General features: G+C 47.4%; 2 protein-coding genes across 3 annotated transcripts in view; both read left to right on the top strand.

Annotated features, from left to right (window-relative positions):
* THEM4 (thioesterase superfamily member 4) overlaps positions 1 to 8020 on the top strand; it is a 25103-nt gene extending 17083 nt beyond the window's left edge. Inside the window, exons 5-7 of one of the 2 annotated variants that reach the window (XM_039246195.1) lie at positions 2753 to 2877; positions 3511 to 3663; positions 6555 to 8020. In XM_039246195.1, the coding sequence (XP_039102126.1) occupies positions 2753 to 2877; positions 3511 to 3662 (277 nt within the window). In that variant the 3' untranslated portion in view covers position 3663; positions 6555 to 8020. The remainder of the gene's footprint in view (positions 1 to 2752; positions 2878 to 3510; positions 3664 to 6554) is intronic. The other variant, XM_039246196.1, reaches the window with a different exon arrangement.
* A 5316-nt stretch (positions 8021 to 13336) lies between these two features.
* THEM5 (thioesterase superfamily member 5) lies at positions 13337 to 22646 on the top strand. The gene is made up of 6 exons (XM_039246322.1): positions 13337 to 13624; positions 14778 to 14979; positions 16445 to 16583; positions 21661 to 21771; positions 22044 to 22168; positions 22466 to 22646. Exons 4-6 carry the CDS (start codon positions 21689 to 21691, stop codon positions 22507 to 22509), a joined length of 252 nt encoding a protein of 83 aa, XP_039102253.1. The 5' UTR covers positions 13337 to 13624; positions 14778 to 14979; positions 16445 to 16583; positions 21661 to 21688; the 3' UTR covers positions 22510 to 22646.
* The last annotated feature ends 5 nt before the right edge of the window (positions 22647 to 22651 follow it).

Here is a 22651-nt window from a genome sequence, read left to right as displayed (position 1 = left end):
ATTAAAAAAAAAAAAAAAAAAAAGATTAACTTGGGGGAAATGGTCATCTTTACTTATAGTCAATATTTTATACTATTTATTTTATAAAATTCAATCCTAGAAATGGCTTTTTAACATGAAAAAGAATATATTAAGTTTTTAATATCTTTCCATGTTCCATGTTTTTACAATATTTTTCCTTGTTCAGATAAAGCAGTAGAATGTAGTACAGTCTTCCTTCCCAAAAAAAAATGTATTTGAAAGCAAGCAAAGTTTTGGTTTGTAATTTAGCTTAACAAATGTTTATGTCTTCAGCCCATGCTCCCTGCCAGGCCCAATGATTAATCCTTGGCCTGTCCAACTAACCATCTGTATCCGTCAGCTCTGTTGCTGTTCATTTGTTACCCACAGTTAGAAAATTTACTAAAAACAATTTGATTTCTGTGAAATCGTGTAGACAGAGCGGATACGGTCAGGATCAGAACCGAGGTCTTCTGACTCTGCTCTTCCCTACAGCACACATCCTTCATTCTCTTCCATTAGTTGATGATTCAAGACCAGAATAAAGCATGGGGTAATATAAGTACACTTGACCCTTGAACAACATGAGTTGACTTCTACTTGGATTTTTTTTCAATAAATACGGTACAGTACTATAAGTCTGTAAATGTATTTTCTCTTATGTTTTCCCCCCCAAGGGAGAGAGAAGTTTATTAAATACGCTGCAAGGGAGCAGTAGGCAGGACAGCAAAGAGAGACTGTCTGTTCTTGGGATTTTTTTTTTAAATAGGCTCCATGCCTAGTGCAGAGCCCAACGTGGGGCTTGAACTCAGAAGCCCAAGATCAGCCCTGAGCTGAGATCAAGAGTCAGACACTTAACTGACTGAGCCACCCAGGTGCCTCTGCTCTTACGATTTATTTATTTTAACATTTTATGTTTTAAATGTTTTAATTAATTAATTTGAGAGGGCGCATGTGAGTGGGGGAGGGGCAGAGAGGGAGAGAGAATCCCAAGCAGACTCCACACTCTCAATACAGAGTCCATTCCAGGCCTCCATTCAAGGAACTGTGAGATCATGACCTGAGCAGAAATTAAGAGTTAGTCATTTAACCGACTAAGCCACCCAGACACTTATGATTTTTTTTTTAATTTGTTTAATGTTTATTTTTTGAGAGAGAGAGACACAGAGCACAAACGGGAAGGACAGAGAGAGAGGGAGACATAGAATCCGAAGCAGGCTGCAGGCTCCGAGCTGTCAGCACAGAGCCTGACGCGGGGCTCAAACTCATGAACTGTGAGGTCATGACCTGAGCCTAAGTTGGATGCTTAGTGGACTGAGCCACCCAGGCACCCCTGCTCTTATGATTTTTTAATAACATTTTCTTTTTCTCTGGCTTACCTTATGGTAAGTATACAGTATATAATGCTTATAACATGCAAAATATGTATTAACTGACTTCTCCTATAATTGGTAAGGGTTCTGTGTAGCAGTAGACTGTTAGCAGTTAAATTTTGGGGGAGTTAAAAGTTACACATGGATTTTTGACTGTGCAGGAGTCAATGCCCCATAACTCCCACATTATTCAAGGATCAGCTTTAGTTTAGAATTTAATATTTATCAGGGCTCATATTTTGTATATCATTGTTAGATTCATAATAATAATCATAGTAATACTTATAAATTTAATCCAGTCAATTGGTGCCCCTTTGGGGGACTAGAGCAGTAGATCCTGTACCAAATACATAAAGTAATAAGCCATGAAGAAGTAAACCACCATTAAGTGAAAATCAGCAGAAAGATAATTAACAGACTTAGACCCTCTGGGACTTAAGATATGGTAATCAGACAAACAGTATAAAAGATGATGTAAAGAGATGTTTAAAGGAAAGGAAAGCTTGGTTGTTTCACCAAGAGGTTCAGGAAAAGCTAATTGGAGTGAAAACTGGGCAGAGTTAACAACTAGGACTTTCATTCCACCTGGAGTAGTTCCTTCGTCCACATGGGGGCACTGGAGCAACACAGAGCACAGCCTGCTCTGCCTTAATGGTTTCTGCCAAATAAAATCTCACCGTTGTAAAGGTCTGTTTTTCATCCTGGCTCTCTGTCTCCAAGGACTCCCAAAGGTGACTGTAGCCGCTGGTCACATGTAGCTATTTAAGTTTAAATATAAATTCATTAAATTTAAATAAATGTAAAGATTCAGCTTTTCATTCACAGTAGCCACCTTTTGGACCCTCAGGAAGGTGGCTACTGTATTGAACAGCTCAGAGGTGGAACGTGTCTGTCACCACAGAAAGTTCTTTTGTACAGCGCTGGCTTAGGACATAAGGCGTTACCAGTGATTTGTTTTTACTGGATGTCTTTCTAGTGACAGTCACACTAAAGGGGATTGGGTGAAAATGCTTTATTATTACAGAAAATGAGAGAACTGATGGGACCATCCCATGGTCCCATTTTCACTTCTTTAAAGGATTCCAGCTCCCTTCAGACTTTGCTCTGGGTCCTCAGAAGGGACAGCTTGACTCCCTGGTGGCCTCTCCACACCTAACCTCGAGAACAGCCTAGGCCCAGGTGCCCAGTCACCACCTGACGTCAGTGACACTCAGGAGGAAGGGGTGTGGAGAGCTGCTGGGGTCCCAGGCAAAGGGGTGTTTTATCTGAGACAGTCTGTCATACACGCTGATACCAGCCGCCCTTCGTAAGCACTCAGTCACCTCAGTGTTACATAAATCTGATAAAAACTAATTTTGTCTCCCTTTTTCCTTCTGCAGACCTATCCCCCTTTATTCTGTTGTTGTGATAAATAGCCAAGTTGATAAAGTTGAAGGGAGGAAATTGTTTCTCTCTTGTAATGTCCAAAGTGTGGATGAGAAGACCCTGTACTCGGAGGCAACAAGTAAGAAGCTGTCATTCTCTCTTTGTTGGGTTTGGTTCAGTTTGGGTTGGACTTTTTGGGGTTTTGTCTTTGGGGTTTGGGGGGTTGTTTTTTGTTTCTGCTTTGCTTTGGTTTTATAACCCACAAATGCCCAGAAATTCTCAATTCCCTATCATGCAAAAAACAAGCTAAAGGTATTCTCATACATTACTGGTAGGGAGCTGCTTGTCAAAATCTATCAAAACTACAAAGTTGTGTGCTCTTTCACCCATTCCCAGGATTTTATCCCACTAAAGTGTGCAAAATTGCAATGTAGAAGTTGCTCTGCTGTCACTATAATTACGTTTGTTATTTGCGAAAAGTTAATTTGGAATAGCAGGATTGGCCAAACATAGACATCTATCAAGAGGATGGTTGGTTAAACAGCCATGTTGAGTATGCTATAAAAAATTCTGTGGAATATTGTGGTGCCATAAATAAGAATAAGGAAATTTTTAATTATAGAGCTATCTCCATGTATGTTGAATGAAAATCACAAATGTAGAACAGCGAATGTCATAGGTTATCATTAGTATGAAAAATGTAGAGAGACCCCTTGCATTATCTTCCTTTTTTTTTTCCTTTTCCTTCCTGAATAATTTACCTCAAAACCAGTTAGGGAGAGTGGGCATGGTAGGCTTGGATTGACCTGGAGACTGCAGCGACGAATGGCCGTGAGGGCCCAGGCACCATGTTGGAGCCTGAGTGGAGTGGGGAGGGTGTCCCCACAGGCAGGTGTCCAGTGCACAATGTCAGAGCCCAAGTAAGGTAAGGCACAGCCTCACATGGGGTGTCAGCCCACGGGGGAAAGTGGCATCTACACAGGCCGGCAGCCGAGATGGGAGCCAGGTTCTTTACCATCAGAGAAGGCATTTCTAGGTACAGAAGGAGAGAAAACTAGAATGATGTTGGGTTGGAATTGGAAATCTTGGACATGAATGTTTTCCCAGTCTTTTGCTCTTAGGTATAATAGGAATAACTTCATATATCATCATTTTATCCACATTTTGACAGGTTAATCTCCAGTGGTTCCGGATGAGACCATTCTTTGTACTAGTCTCACAGCTTTTCTGTCAGCTTGACATTTCAAAATACAAAGTAATACATGGGAGTGAAGGGGAAGGCTCTGTATATGCCTGGGCCACACAGATCTTCAGGAACACCACACAGACAGCACTTTTCTCTGGGAAGGGGGCCGAGTAGGCTGGAGGGAGAGACCATCCGAAGGCCCCTGTACCTTGTGATGTGGTTATGTCAGTGGATTAGCAGCACGGGAGCTAGGTTTTATGTTACCTAAAGCTTGCACAATTTAAGAAATTTAAGACAAAGGATGTAAAATTAGGTACGAACCTGAGTTTTTATTTCAAATGGGGAAAGAAACCCCACCATGCTGCTGCTATCAGGGATACGCAGGTCCCTTCCCTCTGAGGTCTCTGCAGGCAGTTTCCCAGGAGAGCTTCCAGACTGCATCCTCAGGCTCTCGCAGCCCTGCTCACAGGGCCTTCGCGAGGGAAGAGCCCCTGAAGTCTTACATTCTGTAGCTTCAGATTTAGACAAGTTCATTTAGACATTAGGTGCTTTTTGTTTGTTCCTATTCTGTTATATCTTTTTTTTTTTTAATGTTTTATTTATTTCTAGGAGAGAGACAGAGAGAGAGACAGTGCGAGCAGGGGAGGGTCAGAGAGAGAGGGAGTCACAGACTGAAACAGGCTCCAGGCTCTGAGCTGGCAGTCAGCACAGAGCCCGACGCGGGGCTCGAACCCACGAACCGTGAGATCATGACCTAAGCGAAAGTCGGACGCTTAACCGACTAAGCCACCCAGGCGCCCCCCTATTCTGTTATATCTTAATGGACCTCAAATGTTATGTGGACCCCCAGGTTTGGGTTCATCAGAATCTTTGAGTTAGGACACATTGGTACATGAAACAGTCATTTTTTTTTTTTATTCATTCACTAATGTGTTTAGTTTTTAATTTAATAATAAACACCCTGAAACCTACCACCAACTAAGAACCAGAATCTTTTTTTTTTTTTTTTTTTTTTTTTAATGCTTATTTAGTTTTGAAAGAGACAGAGACAGAGCATGAGCAGGGGAGGGGCAGAGATAGAGGGAGACACAGAATCTGAAGCAGGCTCCAGGCTCTGAGCTGTCAGCACAGAGCCTGATGCAGGGCTTGAAGTCACGAACCGCAAGATCATGACCTGAGCCAAAGTCAGATGCTTAACGGACTGAGCCACCCAGTCTCCCCAAGAATCTTAATATATGTCCCTACCTCATTACTTTCCCATCTCATCTTCCTCCTCTCCCCGCCGAGTTTTGGTAAAGTATAATTAACAGGTAATATTATATTTGCCTGTACCTTCCTATTTTTTAGTAAGTTTTATCAAGATGATATGTGTGGACCTCAGGAATATAGAGTTTCATTGTTTGTTTTGAACTTTGTGAGAAAGAGATTACACTGCATGTACTTTCCTGGGTGTTGATTTTCTTTTCAATTCAGCTTCATGTTGCTGAAGTTCACCCTGTTGGCATGTTGTTGCCTCATTTTTCCTGCTGTACGTATTCCATGGAGTGACTCCGCCACCATGAATTTGTCTCCCCTTATCACGCTGGGCCCAGATCCTTAGGAGTAGGCTGCTGTGAGCATTTCTGGTGGTGTTCATGGGCAAGAGCTGGGCGTATAGTCAGGAGCAGAGTGTGGGAGTATTCAGCCTCACAGGGGAACACTGGCTTGTTTTCTACACTACACTAAATGACTCTCCCACCAGCGACCCACGAGACCCCTATCTTCTCTGGCGATTGGTAAAGTTAGACTTCTGAATTTTTGCCAGTCAAATGGTTATAAAATGTTATCTCTGCATGATCTTTTTATTTTCCTGATCGTGATCACCTGTGAAGATGAAATCTCTTCATGTATCTGTTGATCAGATTTGTTCCCATTCTGTGAAATTCCTGTTTCTTCAGCTTTATTTTTTCCTTTTTTTTTAAACTGATTTGTAGGAGTTCTTTCTATATTTTGTATTAAACCTTTTGTTGGATATGTAAGCTGCACATTTCGCCTTCCGGTATGGAAGTTGTCTTTTATTTGCTTTAAGATATCTTTTTCTATGAACAGAAGGTTTTTTTTTTTTCATGGTAACGTAGTTGCATTTATTAAGTTTTCTTCCTTTATGGTTAATGCCTTTTGTGTCTTGTATTCCTCCACACCCACCCCACCCCCCAAGTATCAGCTGTTTGCAGAAATGATGGATAAGAGAAGCAGAAGAAAGATCCTGAATAATTGGAATCCACAGTCAATTTAAAAACTCCATTCCAGGCTGTGGTGTATGCTCCTATCTTCAGTAGCAAAGGTTCCAGACAGCTTAGTCGTAATTTCACTTCCTTTCGCTTTCCTGACTATCTCTAATGGAAGCGGTAATGAACCATGAAATGACCAAATGAGAGGACTGGGAGAAGGAGAGAGGCGCTGTAGTGTTGTGATGGTTGAAGTTGATTCTTAATCTGACTAAGAAATGAGAGTAGACCCATAGATGGAAGGCACAAGCACGAATCTAAATCCCTTTCCTTGTGTATACGCTTCTGCTCTGAGAAGTCCCATCCAATGGCAGTCAGTTGACTTAGAATCACCAATCATCTCCTGTTATTTTGTTTGTTTAGGTTTATTTGTAAAGCTGGATCCTAAAAAAAGCTTGACATAAAAGAGCTACTGGTGGATTCGACACCTGTCTGTGTTAGGCTCCCCCTCCTCCAGAAGAAGCTGTGGTGCCCTGCTGCTCTGCTCACCTGCTGATGAGTCCCCCTCCCTCGCCCCCAATCCTGGTCTTCCTGAGTGCATCTTCAGAATACAGCTGTGGGAGCTCGGTTGCCATCGTCTGAACTCTAACACAGCAGCGCTTACTTGTATCTCCTTAGAATAAGTGTCTGGTTCACGTGACTTTGAATGGGCTCCTTAAGACGGCACAACCGTGGCGTCTGCCCCATTACTGCCTGGAGAGAAAACTCACACTGAAACCCTTACCACAAACTTGGACATGCCAGAAAACCAAAGGAAGGAACGAGTGTGTGTGTGCGTGTATCTGTATGTATGTTATAAATTTCAAAGCTTTGTATAAATTACACATCTTTTTGGCTACAGTAGGAAACACAGCTAGTTCCTGTAGGAATCCCTAATCCTAGAGAATAAGCAGCTGTCCCATTTTTAACGTAAATTGTCCCTTATGTCTTACCAACAGTATAGTTTATCGTCACTGGAAGGAGCCTGTATTTCTCTCCTAGGTATCTTAATCCATTCAGGCTGCTACAGCAACACACCACAGACCTAGTAACTCATACACAACAGAAATCTTTGCTCACAGCTTTGGAGCCTGGAAAGGCCAGGATCGAGTTAGCAGCACAGTCACCATCTGGTGAGGGCTAGCTTGCGGGCTCATAGCTGGCACCTTCTCACTGTGTCCTCACTTGATGGAAGGGGCTAGCGATCTCTATAGATCCTCTTCTATGAGGGCACTAATCCCAGTCATGAGGGCTCCACTTTATTACTTACAGAATTCACTGTCATGTGTGCATTAGAATTTTAACATAAGAAGGGGGGGGCGGGGCACAAACATACAGACTGTAGCATTAGCGCCGTCCCAGCAAAGTACCATACACTGGGTGGTTTGAAACAACAGGAACTCCTTGCCTCACAGTTCTGGGAAGAGAAGTCTAGAGTCCCCGTTTCTACAAGGCCGAGCTCCCTCTCAAAGCTCTAGGGAAGGAATTTCTCAAGTCTCTCTTCTACCCACTGGTAGCTTCAGGCACTTTGACTTGTACATGCATCACTCCTGCCTTCACATGTGTCCTTACATCATCTTCCCTCTGAGCACATCTGTCCACATTTCCCCTAAGGACACCACTCATTGGTAGGGCCCACACTAATGACTTCAATTCGACTTCATTACCCCTATAAACACCCCATTTCCAAATAAGCTCACAGTATCACATTATCAGGATTTGGACTTCTAACATATCTTTTGAAATTAAGACAAAGTTCAACCCCTAACTGAACTTTAGACAAGATGAATTGGGAGATATTCTAGGGAACATACTCTGCGTCTAATAGAGTGAATAGAATCTATTGTGGACAAGAGTCTGTGCTTCATTTCTTATCTTTTCTTCCCCCCTTATTAAGAGTTTAAGTCGAACCTTGGGGCGCCTGGGTGGCTTAGTCAGTTAAGCGTCCAACTTTCGCTTAGGTCATGATCTCACGGTTCGTGGGTTCGAGCCCCGCGTTGGGCTCTGTGCTGACTGCCAGCTCAGAGCCTGGAGCCTGTTTCAGTCTGTGACTCCCTCTCTCTCTGACCCTCCCCTGCTCACGCTGTCTCTCTCTCTCTCTCTCCTAGAAATAAATAAAACATAAAAAAAAAAAAAGAGTTTAAGTCGAACCCATGTGAAATAGCCACTTTTGAGGATCTAAGTGGTCAAATATTGACAATTTCCCATGGCTCAACCAAGTGACTTAGGGATAGCCTGGTGGCACCCTCCCCAGTCCTTGCACAGCTCTAAGGTCAACTGGCATCCGCTGCCAGAGCCAACTGACCTTTGGATGGCCCAGCCCATGGAAGACTCCCATCTCTAGGGCCCACCTGTAGTCCCCCAGGCTGCAAGAAAGGCCCCGGCAGAGGGTCAGGGTCATAGCAATGGGGAGGTGCCTGGCCCACAGCTGTGTGCTCTGCATGTCTGACAACAGCCACCGTTTCTGCCTAGTCTTCCATTTAATGAAACTAGAGACTGGGCTGCGGTGGGAGCTCTTTCCACTGGCTTTCCATGCATAGTGGGCATGGGTAGAAATGTGAAGCTGAAGGAATGAGCCAGCACTGCAGTCTAGTTTCACGAGCTTAGACAGAGAAGGTACTTTAAACATTTCATGTCTTTGAACAGGCTCGCCAAACTGCTAAAGCACCCCCGGCCTTCGCATAAGGCAAAAAGAACTGTCGTTCTTCTATTGAATGTGTGCACACCTCCCTTCTGCCCACATCCAAGGTTTTAGTTCTCCCCCTGCTTGGATGGTGCCCGGGCTGCGTTGCTGCGTGTGGGGGCACTGCCCGACTCGAAGGCAGGCTGAGGGGAAAGCTCGCTCGCTGTGAATACGGGGGTTCCCCACAGCAAGTGAGAGCAAAATGGTTTCCCTGCTTTACAGCAGACTGTTGTAGGCTTGACACAGCCTGCATTCTTGGCCTTCATCACGTTACATTTTGATAAATATGTAAGATTGGCAGAACGTGAGTCAACGGAAGAAGGTGCGTGAGAACCGTGGGGGCCCCACTCCTGTTGCCAGCTTGCTGAGTAGCTTCTGTGCAGTCCTTCCTCCCCGGCCCCCTCTTTACCCGGGGGGGCGGGGGTAGTGGGCAGTTTGAGTAAAGATTTAAGAACTGTTGCGGCAAGTGTTAAAATACCCTTGAACTATCAGAGCAAACAGAATTAGGCAGTAAGCTTTTGATCTTAACCCCAGGTTTCTAAATGCCTAGGGAATATAATAGAAAGATACTCGTGCAGAAATGTATTGTGGGGGGAATTTAAAAAAAAATAAGATTAACTTCTTTCCTCTAGTGGGAAGGTGGAATGAAATATAAAAGGAAGTCAAGAAAAACCTTTTTGTGGGGCGCCTGGATGGTTCAGTCGGTTAAGCGTCCGACTTCGGCTCCGGTCATGATCTCAAGGTTCATGGGTTCGAGCCCTATGTCAGGCTCTGTGCTGACAGCTAGCTCAGAGCCTGGAGCCTGTTTCAGATTCTGTGTCTCCCTCCCTCTCTGACCTCCTACTCATGCTCTCTCTCTCTCTCTCTCTCTTTCTCTCTCTCTCAGAAATAAAACATTAGAAAAAGATTTTTAAAAACCACAATGAAGGGGCGCCTGGGTGGCTTGGTTAAGCGTCCGACTTTCGCTTAGGTCATGATCTCACGGTTCCTGGGTTCGAGCCCCGCGTCGGGCTCTGTGCTGACTGCCAGCTCGGAGCCTGGAGCCTGTTTTAGTCTGTGACTCCCTCTCTCTCTGACCCTCCCCTGCTCACGCTCTCTCTCTCTCTCTCCTAGAAATAAATAAAACATTTAAAAAAAAACAAAACAAAACACAATGAAATACCACTTCATACTAAGTTGGAGATATAAACATAGGGACAGATACATTTTTATGGAAATAACAAGTGTCAGCAAGAAGGTAGAGAAATGGGAATGCTCACACACTGCTAATCATAATTACAAAATGGTGCAGCTGCTGTGGAAAAGTTTGGTGATCCCTCAAAAGGCTAAGCATAGAATTACCATATAACTGAGCAATTCTATACCTAGGCACGTGTCCACACAGAAACTTATACACAGATCTTTATAGCAGCATCATTCATAATAGCCAAAAGGTAGAAACATCCCAAAGGTCCATCAATGGATGAATGGATATACATATTGTGGTATAGCCATACATTGGAATATTATTTAGCCATGAAAAGGAAGAAAATACTGGTACATGCTACAACATGGATGAACCTCAAAAACATTATGCTAGGGGCGCCTGGGTGGCTCAGTTAAGCGGCCAACTTCAATCAGGTCATGATTTCGCAGTGTGTGAGTTCGAGTCCTGTATTGGGCTCTGTGCTGACAGCTCAGAGCCTGGAGCCTGCTTTGGATTCTGTCTCCCTGTCTCTCTGCCTCTCCCCTATTTGCACTCTGTCTCTCTCTCCCTCAAAAATAAATACACATTAAAAAAAAGAACAGAACAACTGTTGGCAAAGATGTGAAGAAATTGTAACCCTCAAATGACACCGGTTGGGATGTAAAATGGTGCAAGTACTATGGAAAACAATTTGGCAGTTCCTCAAAAAGCTAAACAGAATTACCCTATGAACCACCAATATATACCTACTGGAATTGAAAAGAGACTCAGATACTCAGATGCTAATGTTCATTGCCATATTATTCATAATAGCCAAAGGTAGCGACAACCCAAATGCCCGTCAACAGATGAGTGGATGGACGGCCGAATGGTGTATAGATCTAAGAGTATTATTCAGCCATAAAAAGGTAATTCTGACACACACTACAACATGGATGAGCCTTGAAAACATTATGTTAAGTGAAATAAGCCAGACACAAAAGGACAAATATTGTGTGATTCCACTTGTATGAAATATCTAGAATAAGCAAATTCATTCAGAAAGTAGATTAGAGGTTCCCAGAAGCTGAGAATGCAGAGTTATTGCACACTAGATATGGATTCTGTTTGGGGTGATAAAAAATTTTGGAAATAGATCATGATGATGGATGCACAACATTGTGAATTTGATTCATGCCACTGAACGGTACACTTGAAAGTGGCTAAATGGCTAATTCTATGTTATGTATTTTTTCTTACAACTTTTTTCTAAGTGGTTTTATTTATTTGTTTAAGTTTTTATTTAAATTCCAGTTAGTTAATGTATAGTGTAATATTAGTTTCAGATGAACACTTTAGTGATTCAACACTTCCGTACATACTTGGTGCTGCTTATCACAAGGGCACTCTTTTTTGTGTGTGTGTGTGTGTGTGTGTGTTTGTTTATTTTTGAGAGAGAAACAGAGCATGAGCAGGGGAGGAGCAGAGAGAGAGGGAGACACAGAATCTGAAGCAGTCTCCAGGTTCTGAGCTGTCAGCACAGAGCCCGACGCAGGGCTTGAACCCACAAACCACAAGATCATGACCGGAAGTGACGTCAGACGCTTTACCAACTGAGCCACCCAGGCACCCCACAAGGGCACTCCTTAATCCCCATCACCCATTTAACCCATCCCCTCACCTCCTCCCACTGGTAACCCACTGGTAATCAGTTTGTCCTCAACAGTTAAGAGTCTGTTTCTTGGTTTGCCTCTCTCCTTTTTTTCCCCCATGCTCATTTTTTTTGTTTCTTAAATTCCATATATGAGTGAAATCATATGGTATTTGTCTTTCTCTGCTTTATTTCACTTAACATTATACTCTCTAGCTCCACCCATGTCATTGCAAATGACAAGATTTCATTCTTTTTTATGGCTGAGTAATATTCCTTTATATATATGTATATATAAAATCGCTCACATCTTTTTTATCTAGTCACTAGTCCATGGACATTTGGGCTTCTTCCATAATTTGGCTATTGTAAATAATGCTGTAAACATCAGAATGCATATATCCCTTCGCATTAGTATTTTTGTTATCTTTTGGGTAAATACCTAGTAATTCAATTGCAGGATTGTAGGGTAGTTCTATTTTCAACTTTTTGAGGAAGCTCCATACTGTTTTCCAGAGTGGCTGCACCAGTTTGCATTCCCACCAACTTGCAGGAGAGTTAGTTCCCCTTTCTCCACATCCTCGTCAACACCTCTTGTTTCTTGTGTTGATTTTAGCCATTCTGACAGGTGTAAGGGGATATCTCATTGGAGTTTTGATTTGTATTTCCCTGATGATGAGTGATGTTGAGCATCTTCTCATCTGTGTTTTGGCCCATCTCTATGTTTTCTTTAGAGAAAATGTCTATTTATATCTTCTGCCCATTTTTAATTGGATTATTTGCTTTTTGGGTGTTGAGTTGTATGGGTTCTTGTAGATTTCAGATACTAACCGTTTATCGGATATGTCATTTGCAAATGTGTTCTCTTCCGATTCTGTGTCTCCCTCTCTCTCTGACCCTTCCGTGCTCATGCTGTCTCTCTCTCTCACACAGATAAATAAAAACATTTAAAAAAAAAAAAAAAGAAAGAAAGAAAAGAAAACTGGCAGTTTTAATTCAATAGAACAAACGCCTTCACCAAAAACAGACCACAGTCTTGTAGCCGCTGGCTGAACACTCGTCCCACTTCCCGCTAGAAGCTGCCTCTCTTCCCGGCTTGCAGTCACCAGGCCCGCCCCGCCCTGCTCCCCACTCACCCTCGGCACCCAGCCCCTTCCCTGGGGTTCCCAAAGCGTGAGAGCCCCTTTGCTAAGCTGCTCCCTGCCAGATGATTTTCTGTCTCTGCATAGCCCTGCGCCAAACAGCAGGTGGAGGCTTCCCCGACCAGCCCTTGTCTGGGATAGAAGAAGGGGCGACCAAGGGCTTGTGGGCTGGTTTTGTGAGGGCCGGCACCAGACAGGAGCTTTTGTGGTCTTGCTGCAGAGCACAGAGCACACACAACATCCTCCCATCAAGAGATGGGCCTCCTTTATCATCTGGGGATGTTCTTGCTTGTCCCCCAAACACTTCAGGGCACCCCTCCGAGGCTCCACACACCATAGGCTATTTCTTTATGTATTTTTTTCCCCTCTTTAATAATTAAATCTTTCTGGATTCAGGTCGGTCTTGTTAAGCCTTCATGCCCAAGCAGCATCTGCCCCTCCCCAAGTGCTGGGTGGGGCTTGGGACCAGCGAAAGGCCCTAAGCATCTGTGGGTATTGTGTCACACAAGCCCAGCCTTGCCTCATCATGCTCAGAAGCCTGCTGATGAAAGCTTGTGACAGGACGGGGGAGACTGTGTAGAGGTGGCTGCACCACCAGCACAGGGATACAGCTGAAGAGCGCTCCCTCACTTTGCTGCTCCCTTAAGAGTCTGCCAGGAGCCCCACCAGCCCCAGTCCTCACACTCAGCCATGATAAGGAGAACCTTCCAGGCGGCAATGAGCCTCGGCCGCCACAGAGTCCTCCCTGGAGCCCCCTACGTCCTGCCCAAGCTCAACCCCACCTCAGCGTTTGGATCCTCCACAGATTCCCTGGTGAGTAAGGTCCCCGCTCAGCTAAGCAGGCGACCCTTCTCCTGGGAACTTGAGGCATAAAGAGCACTTCAAATTCCCGCTTCCCAGACCATCAGTGGGGAGGTGGGCAGTGCATTGGGAGGCTATTTGACTTGGCCAAGGGAAGGTGCTCTTGGGATACCAAACAGCCCAGTTCGAGGGGCTCTTGGCTGGCTCGGTCAGTAGAGCATGTGACTCTTGATGCCGGGGTTGTGAGTTTGAGCCCCATGTTGGGCACAGGGATTACGGAAGGAAGGAAGGAAGGAAGGGAAGGAGGAAGGAAGACAAAGAAACTAAGGAGCCCAGATCCAAAACTAGGACACTTTTGCCCCGGTCCAAATCTCCTGTGGCCACCAAGGAATCACTTTCCTTCTGTGGCACTCAGATCCCTGCGGCTGAGTTGGGGACTCCAGATGGAGGCCCCTGTGTACGGTTTGGCAAGCAGCTGGCGCACTGACCAGAGTTGTGACTGGTCCATGAGCATTCGATGCCCCAGAGGGCTCACCTTGTCCCGCAGACGGTGTCACACTTCTGTGGGTGCCCAAGCCGTGTTTCAGAGGAACTCCCCTGGCTGGGCAGGCCCCCGGGGGTGGCCAGAGCTGGAGAAGCCCCTGAGGCGAGGGCGTGGTGACAGTGGTGCTCAGCAGCTGCAGTGGCATCCCCTCGGGTAAACAGCGTTCAGAATAGGCTCTAGTCTGACCATCAGCTCTCACGCTCACAAGCTCTGGTCAATAGGAGCAGTATTTGCTATTTTAGGAGGTTTTGTTCACTGAAACTTTAGCTCTCAGTTTCCCCATCTGTACAATGGGGCTGATACTAGCATTCTCAACCTCAAAGGACAGGTCACAGGTTTTAAACAGGACAGCTGTAAGGCACCACCACAGAGCAGTATGCCGCCACTCGTCAGCCCCTGTTCCTTCTTGCTCCTTCCTTTGCACTGAAGCTTCCCCTCGCCAGTCACCCAAAGGTGTCCACAAACCCTCTGCAAGGAAAATGGGCTGCTTCTTGTACACCAGCACTGGCTGAAGGACTCGAGGAGCCGAGAACCCAGGAACAAATCACCTAGGGGTCTCACAGCCCAGGCAACAGCCCCTCCCCCAGGAAGCTCTTTGGTCTCCCTGATTTTGTTGCCCAGGTTTCAAGATTATGTCAGAGGAAGACGGATAGGAAGGATTATGCCCTTCCCAATGCCAGCTGGTGTCCAGACATGCTGAACTTGTACCAGGAATTTCTGTAGAAGACCAAGACTGAGGGCTGGATCAAACTGCCCTCTTTCGAGTCCAACAGAGACCACATCCAGGGGCTCAAGCTCCCATTCGGATTAGCAGTCGCCTCAGGTAAGGGCTGGCCTGGGAGGGCCTCTGGGCTCCCCCAGGGCCCCTGGCTGGTTCAGCCAGTCCCTTTGCCTGTGCTGACTCTCCACCCTCGGCGAGAAGTTCTGCTAGCTCCCTTCTAGTTCTCAGCTGCATGCAAGTCCTTTCTGTGTCTGCCTCACTCCTGATGCTGCAGCCCTGGGCAGGTAGAGGAAAAGAGCACCCTCTCTGGTCTCTGGCTCCCCTCCTCTCATGCCAGAGAATGCCACCTTGTGGCTGCCTTTGCTCCCAGAGTACCCCCTGCCCCCCTGCCTTCCTACTGGGCGTTCTTCCGCACCATCAAGCCTTATCCCAAGTCCTCCTCTCTGCCCAGTAAAAGCCCTTAGGCGTCCCCACCCCTCTGCACGCTTTGGCGCACTGTCTTCATTCTGCCGGGCCCATAGCAGTCTCCCAAAACACCCACCAGATGGATAGAACTTTCCACCTTCGTCTTTCTTCTTGCGTGCACATGCCTATGTGTGTGTGAGTGTGTGTCCCTATTTTCTTGTCTCATTCATGTATGTGGTTTTCCTGCCCAGTGATGAATGGGTGGTAAGGTAGACAGATGACCTTTGGGTTTATGTCACAAACAAAGCAAGGTCACCAGAATAATTGTTTTTTCAAAGAACTTGGTATTCATCAAAAGGATGTAGTTGTTGTCATTGTCTTGGGGTAAAAAAACCCAGAACCCCAGATGGACTTTTCTGCACTTATTTTACTTTTTGGGTCTTTTAAAGATTTTATTTTTAAGTAATCTCTATACCTACGTGGGGCTTGAACTCATAGGCCTGAGATCAAGAGTCACGTGCTCCACCAACTGAGCCAGCCAAGCACTCCTATTTTACTATGTTTAGCATTTTACTGCTTGTTATTTTGAATTATATGTGAATTACATGTTACCTTTTTAAAAAAATTTTTTTAATGTTGTATTTATTTCTGAGAGAGAGAGAGAGACAGCATGAGCAGGGGAAGGTCAGAGAGAGAGGGAGACACAGATCAGAAGCAGGCTCCAGGCTCCGAGCTAGCTGTCAGCACAGAGCCCGACGCGAGGCTCAAACCCACGGACCATGAGATCATGACCTGAGCTGAAGTTGGACGCTTAACCAACTGAGCCACCCAGGCGCCCCTCCGTGTTACATTTTAAGTCTTCAATGTTTAAGGCCTATTAAAGTCTTAATCTGGTCATGATCCTATCTCTATGCTCAGCCAGGGAACTTCCTGACTATTTCTCCTTCCAGACTGAGGGGTCCCTGAGAAGAGGCCCCCTCTCCACTCTCAGATTGAAGGCTCCCTGAGGGCAGAGCCCGGGCGTCCTCTGGTTCTCTCCCAGACCTTGCGCCTGAGACAGGGCTCCAGCCACGGTGCTGAATGACTGGCCCCACATCACAGCTGGGCCCCAGACAGTCACGAACTCCCTTCCTCAGCCGCAACACCGCCCATCTCTCCCCAGACAAAAGCGACTCGCGCATCTTCACCAGGTGCATCCAGGAGGAAGGACAAGGCTACGAGTATGTCATTTTTTTTCACCCGTCTGAGAAGAAGTCCATCTGTCTTTTCCAACCTGGCCCCTACTTGGAGGGGCCCCCAGGGTAAGGCCACAGGCAGGGACTGGGTGGGTGTCCTCAGCTGGCTTGCTCAGCTGATGCATTAGCCACACGCCAGACCCTGGAGTCTGCGCCTCTCCCTAAGGAACTAGGTGGGGGTGGGGGGCACTGGGCTTCTGTCTCCACAACAGGCCTGGAAAGGCAACCTGGGTCCCCTGATCCAACCCATTGTTAAGATAAGGAGAACCCCTACAAAGAAAGTGGTTTTAGGGGCCGCTCTGAGAGAAGGGTGTGGTGATTTGGAAGAGGACAGATGTGAGCTGGGCTTCCAGTCCTGCTCTGTCTTGCTGGTCTTTGGGCCCCGAGCAAGCAGTTTGATTTCTGACCTTCAGCCTCATGACCTGAAACCCTGGGCAGTAATATCCACCTGCCGGAGTGGCTGAAAGCTATGATGTTATATATACACTCATCATGAACCATGTGGCACAATATAGCTGTCAGACACCATCTACCCAAACTTCATACTTTGCCCACGGACTGAGGCACACAGAGGAAAGGTAGCTTGCCCACAGAGCCCGGACAATCAAGGACTCCAAGTACTAGATCCCCAACTGGCCCACTGATCTCTGCATTGCATTCTGCTGTCTTCAGGCTTGGAATATGCCCAGGAAGGAACGTACACCAGACATAAATTCCACAAGAGAACTCAAGCTGGCCTTGAGCCTCTTTCCCGAGGCCACTGTGCCACTAGGTCCGTGGTTGTTTGCCTTCTGCTCCATCACTGTTCCTTTTTTTTTTTTTTTCATTTTTTAATGTTTTATTTATTTCTAGGAGAGAGAGAGAGAGATTTTTTTTGTTTTGGTGTGGGTCAGAAAGAGAGGGAGTCACAGACTCTGAAACAGGCTCCAGGCTCCGAGCTGGCTGTCAGCACAGAGCCCGATGCGGGGCTCGAACCCACGAACCGTGAGATCATGGCCTAAGCGAAAGTCGGACGCTTAACCGACTAAGCCACCCAGGCGCCCCTCACCGTTCCTTCTTTAGACAATCACCGAAGGTTGCTGGTGGTGCCAGAGCTCCTGAAGGAAGAGGGAGAAAGGGGGAGGCAGCCTTAGGGTCCCACGGCCTGAGAGGGACTCGGTAGCCGTTAAATTCAGAGATCTTAATAGATGTCAGCGCCCCACAGGTCACGGCTCCAGACTGCGGCCCTTGGTCTCCTTGGAAATATCAAAGCCGTCTTCCACGGGGACACTGGTTTTCATACTAATGCGTGCCAACACTGGGGGACTAGGCCAGAGCCCTACGCAGGTCAGGGATCCCCTTCCTTCTAAAGAGGAAAACCCCAGGAAGGGGGTGAAGTGTAGCTGACTTTTATTTAGGGGCTTATGATGTGGGGCAGGAGAGACAGAGGAGGACCACCCACCACTGAGGCTAGTAGGTTGAGGGGTCCAGAGAAGGGACTAGTACTGAGTAGAAAGAAACACCCAGTTCAGTCTATCTAGTGTGTAGGGAAAACCCATTTCTCCTCTGCTATGTCTTTCTCTCCTGTGTGTCTCTTACCGCTCACACGGGACCCTTCACTTCTGACACCACTTACCACCAAATGGGTGGAGGCTTTCCCCCACACCCAGCAATTCTGTGACACCAGCTGGGTGTCCTTCCATTTAACTCCATTCTGACACCATCTACCTGGAGACAGCACCAGATCTCTCAGGGTAAGGGCTGGTCCTCAAGCCCGCCCTTCCCCCCCCAACTTCAGAAGCCAGTCACATGTAGCAGGCCCCCAGGCCCCCACGACTTCTGTCTGACTTGGCTATATTGGGGAGCAAAAATTCCCTGTCGCCCTCAAGGGTCCTTCCAGCTGCACTAGGAATCATATTGACATGAGGCAGACGAATAAGAGAAAAGCAAATTAATAGTATATATAAACAGGAACTCCACACAGCCATGGAACTTCCCAAGATGGGCAAAATGAAGAAACTATGTCATCCTGAGCAAAGGGGCGGGGGTAGGGGTCTGGGACTCTGAGGGGAAGAATGCCCTTCATAGAGCAAGTGGAAGAACAGATGTTTGTAATCAGACCCTTGCCCTGCCCTACGGATGGGTCACACCGAAAAAATTTATCTCTGGTAATAAACTTTATTCTGGGAAAGACCCCCAATTTCAATTCTTTATGTAGTTAAAGCAAAGTTTCTCTTGAGCCCCCAGGGCCTCGATCACCTTCAGCTCAAAATAATCTTCATGTCAAACTGGCCCATCTTGGGGCGGCTTGCCTTGGCCCCTGCAATTACAAATCGGAGGTTCCTACAGCCCCCTCCTTGGGTTCAATTACTTTGCTAGAGAGGCTTACAGAACTCCAGGGACCACTTACGCTTACCAGTTTATTACAGAGTATGATAAAGGATACCGAAGAACGGTCAGATGAGGCAGGTTCACGGGTGAAGTCTGGGAGGGTCCCCAGCTCATGCGAGAGCTTCTGTCCCTGAGGAGTCACCATCCGACCACTGTGACTGTGTTCGCCTCCTTAGAAACTTTCCCAACCCTACACCGTTAGGATTTTATAGAGGCTTCCACACATAGGCATGATGCATCCTTACTCCATTTCAGGCCCTTCTCCCTTCTTGAGAGAATGGGCGTGAAGTGGAAAGTGCCAAGCTTTTAATCATGGCTTGGTCTCTCTGGGGACAGCTCCCACCCAGGAGCCATCCAGCGCCCCGCCCAAAGTTGCTTCAATAGAACAAGACAGGCTCACCACTCAGGAAATTATGAGTGTCAGCAGCACTGTGTCGGGAATCAGAGGCAGAGACCAATGTATAGTTTCTATCTTGTCGTAAGTACCCACCCCGCCCGGAGGCAGTTGGGAGGGGCAGCTTACAGGGACTGGCCAAGAGCTCTCCTGCAGGATCCGCACACTTGCCAACGAGCCCTCTGCAGCCAGTGATGGTAATAAGGGAAGACGGGATTGGGGTTCTCTCATACCACCTCCTTTTTTCGTCTTTCAAGCAATGTGGAGGTAGACAAGAGGATTTGTTGACATTCCCTCAGGCAATCTGATGAAATAGGAATTAGCTTTTTTAATGTTTACTCATTTTTGAGAGAGAGAGAGACAGCGTGAACGGAGATGGGGCAGAAAGAGAGAGAGACAGAGAATCTGAAGCAGGCTTTAGGCTCTGAACAGCACAGAGCCCGATGTGGGGCTCGAACCCATGCACCGCAACATCATGACCTGAGCTGAAGTCGGACACTTAACCGACTGAGCCACCCAGGTGCCCGTTATAGGAATTATTTTTATTCACAAAGCATAGTGAACAAACCTAGGCTCAGAACAGCTTAGCAACCTAGCAGCTCAATAATTTAGCAAATTGAGGGGCGCCTGGGTGGCTTAGTCGGTTGAGCGTCCAACTTTCGCTTAGGTCATGATCTCGCAGTTCATGGGTTCGAGCCCCACATCGGGCTCTGTGCTGACTGCCAGCTCAGAGCCTGGAGCTTGTTTCAGTCTGTGACTCCCTCTCTCTCTGACCCTACCCTGCTCATGCTGTCTCTCTCTCTCTCTCTCTCTCTCTCTCTCTCCTAGAAATAAAATTTAAAAACAAACAAACAAACAAAACACTCCCAGTCGAGTCACTACATCTGCACAACTGAACACAGCTAGAGAAAAATCTCTCAGCCGGGCTGTTCCATCTCGGCATAAAGCCATGGTTGCTATCCTAAGGGCAAGCCTGCAATACTGCCCAGGAGCCATCTTGCATTTTCCCTAGAGCATTCAGTCCCCTGTCCTCCTGGGTGACTTCCTTTCCCAGTCCCCTCTGCTCAGACCCTAGAGCCACTTTCTCTTCCACCAATCACCACTCTTAGCTAGTGACTTTATGAGCAATTAATTAAAAGCATTCAGAGGATGGGGCACCTGGGTGGCTTAGTCGCTTAAGCGTCCAACTTTCGCTTAGGTCATGATCTCGCGGTTCGTGGGTTCGAGCCCCGCGTCGGGCTCTGTGCTGACTGCCAGCTCGGAGCCTGGAGCCTGNCTGGGTGGCTTAGTCAGTTAAGTGTCCGACTTTCTCTTAGGTCATGATCTCGCGGTTCGTGGGTTGAGCCCCGTGTCGGACTCTGTGCTGACTGCCAGCTCAGAGCCTGGAGCCTGTTTCAGGGTCTGTGACTCCCTCTCTCTCTGACCCTCCCCTGCTCACGCTGTCTCTCTCTCTCTCTCTCTCCTAGAAATAAATAAAAATATTTAAAGAAAAAAAAGAAATGAAACAATAATTTAGCAACTTGCTCAAGATCTAACAGGTAGTGAGAGGTGGAGCGTGGAGTCCAACCAGGCAAATGTGGTTGCATGGCCCCCAGCTCTTTCCCCTCCTGGTGGTGGCAATGGGAGGGGACCCCGCGCTGGCACGGTGGGGCAGCTGGCCTGGCCCATGGAGAATCATGCTTTTGAAAACCAGAACCTTGAATTTGGGTTATCTGTTAGACTTGTGCGCCCTTCCATTTTCCCCAAGCTAACCAACAGCGAAGTCGCTTTGGTGTGAAGGTCAGTTTACACAAGAATGAACATCTCGCTCACTCTAAGGAAAGCAGGGGTTTGCAGCATCCCGCTGAAGCGGGCCCTTTCTGCAGGCCGCGCTGCTCGCCGCTCGGCAGGCCGTCCCCCTGGCACTGGAGAGGATGAAAGTCACATTTCACATTTAGCCGCCTTGAAAGTGCAGGCTGGGTGCTGGCCCTGGCTGGACTGCCGTGAGCGGGGAGCTGGCCCCGGGCTGTGCCTCCGAGGCCAAGCCGAAGAGCGCGGGGGCTTTCCCGTCCTCTGCATGAGCGCACCCTTCCGAATGATGGCCACTGCTGCCGGCAGTTAGGTGAAGAGTCAGAAAAATGTTTTCCCGTGAACTTTGTCAGAAAGAAGAAAAACCACAACATTTTCCTGGCAAAGTAAGATCATGGTGGCAGGAGTCACTAACATATGCTGAAGCAACACGGAAAAGCTGAAGCAACTTTGGCCAGTTTGATCGGCTGGGGTCCTGCTCTGTTTCCTTTCCTGTCCTGGAGAAAGGCATGTAGAGGCAGGGTGGTTCCACAGTCAGGGTCGTGGTCAGGGGGGGCCCACAGCCCAGGCCTTGCCTCTCCCCACTCCCAGGTTTGCACATGGAGGCTCCCTGGCCACCATGATGGACGAGACCTTCTCTAAAACCGCTTACCTGGCTGGAGAGGGGCTGCTCACACTCAGCCTCAACATCAGGTTCAAAAAGTGAGTATGGATCTTTGCGGTGTGGGCCAGAGCCACACCTGTTTTGTCATTGAGGGGTGGCCGTCCTCCGTGGTCGGGTGCAGGAGCCCTGTCTGCCGCTCTCCTTCCCCTGTTGCTGCTAAGCCTTTCCGCTAAGCATGGCCTCTGCCATCAGATCCTGGGAGCCTGCAAATGGGCCTTGAGCCACTTGCTCCTTGAGACAGGGTGGGCTGAAGAGAGGATGGTGGCCAGGTGTTCATATGAGGGCTGGGCTGAGCCACTGCCTCTTTCAGCTTGATCCCCGTGGGCTCTCTGGCTGTACTGAACGTTGATGTGGAGAAGATTGAGGACCAGAAGCTTTATATTTCCTGCATCGCCCAGAGCAGGGACAAGCAGATAGTCTATGCCAAGTGCTCAGGTAAGGAGGTTCTCAGCCTCAGCCCACACTCTGTCCTTGCCACCATCAGCCCCAGGACAAATGGAAGGAAGAATCCGGAGGATCCGGTCCCAAACCGAGGTCCAGCTTTTTGGAGTGGGGTTGGGCACCTGCTGTAGACTCTGATGAAGTGAGGGAGAACCCGGCTAGGATTTTTTTTCTATGTGCAAGTGGCCTAACCTGCGCCACAAGGAAAGGATCAGGTACTAGGTGACAGGATGCAAATGCTCCGAGCACCCCACCCAGCTCCCGCTGCTCAGCTTGTTCTTCTCCTTGCAGGTGTTTTCCTTCAACTGCAGCTGGAAGAGGAATCGCCCCAGTAACAGTCCCTGAGCCTCTGGCTGACTGCTCTGCCCCCTCAGGACCCCCTACAGAGCAGGGAGCGGGGGTTCTCCAGGAAGTGACTGGTGAGGTGAAGTCAAGGGCACTGTCCTCGGAGGAAATAAAGACTCACAACCTCCTTCT

Source organism: Hyaena hyaena, unplaced genomic scaffold (assembly GCF_003009895.1).
Source record: "Hyaena hyaena isolate Hyena2069 unplaced genomic scaffold, ASM300989v1 scaffold_284, whole genome shotgun sequence".
Classification (NCBI taxonomy): domain Eukaryota; kingdom Metazoa; phylum Chordata; class Mammalia; order Carnivora; family Hyaenidae; genus Hyaena; species Hyaena hyaena.
This window is presented reverse-complemented; position numbering and strand designations above follow the sequence as displayed.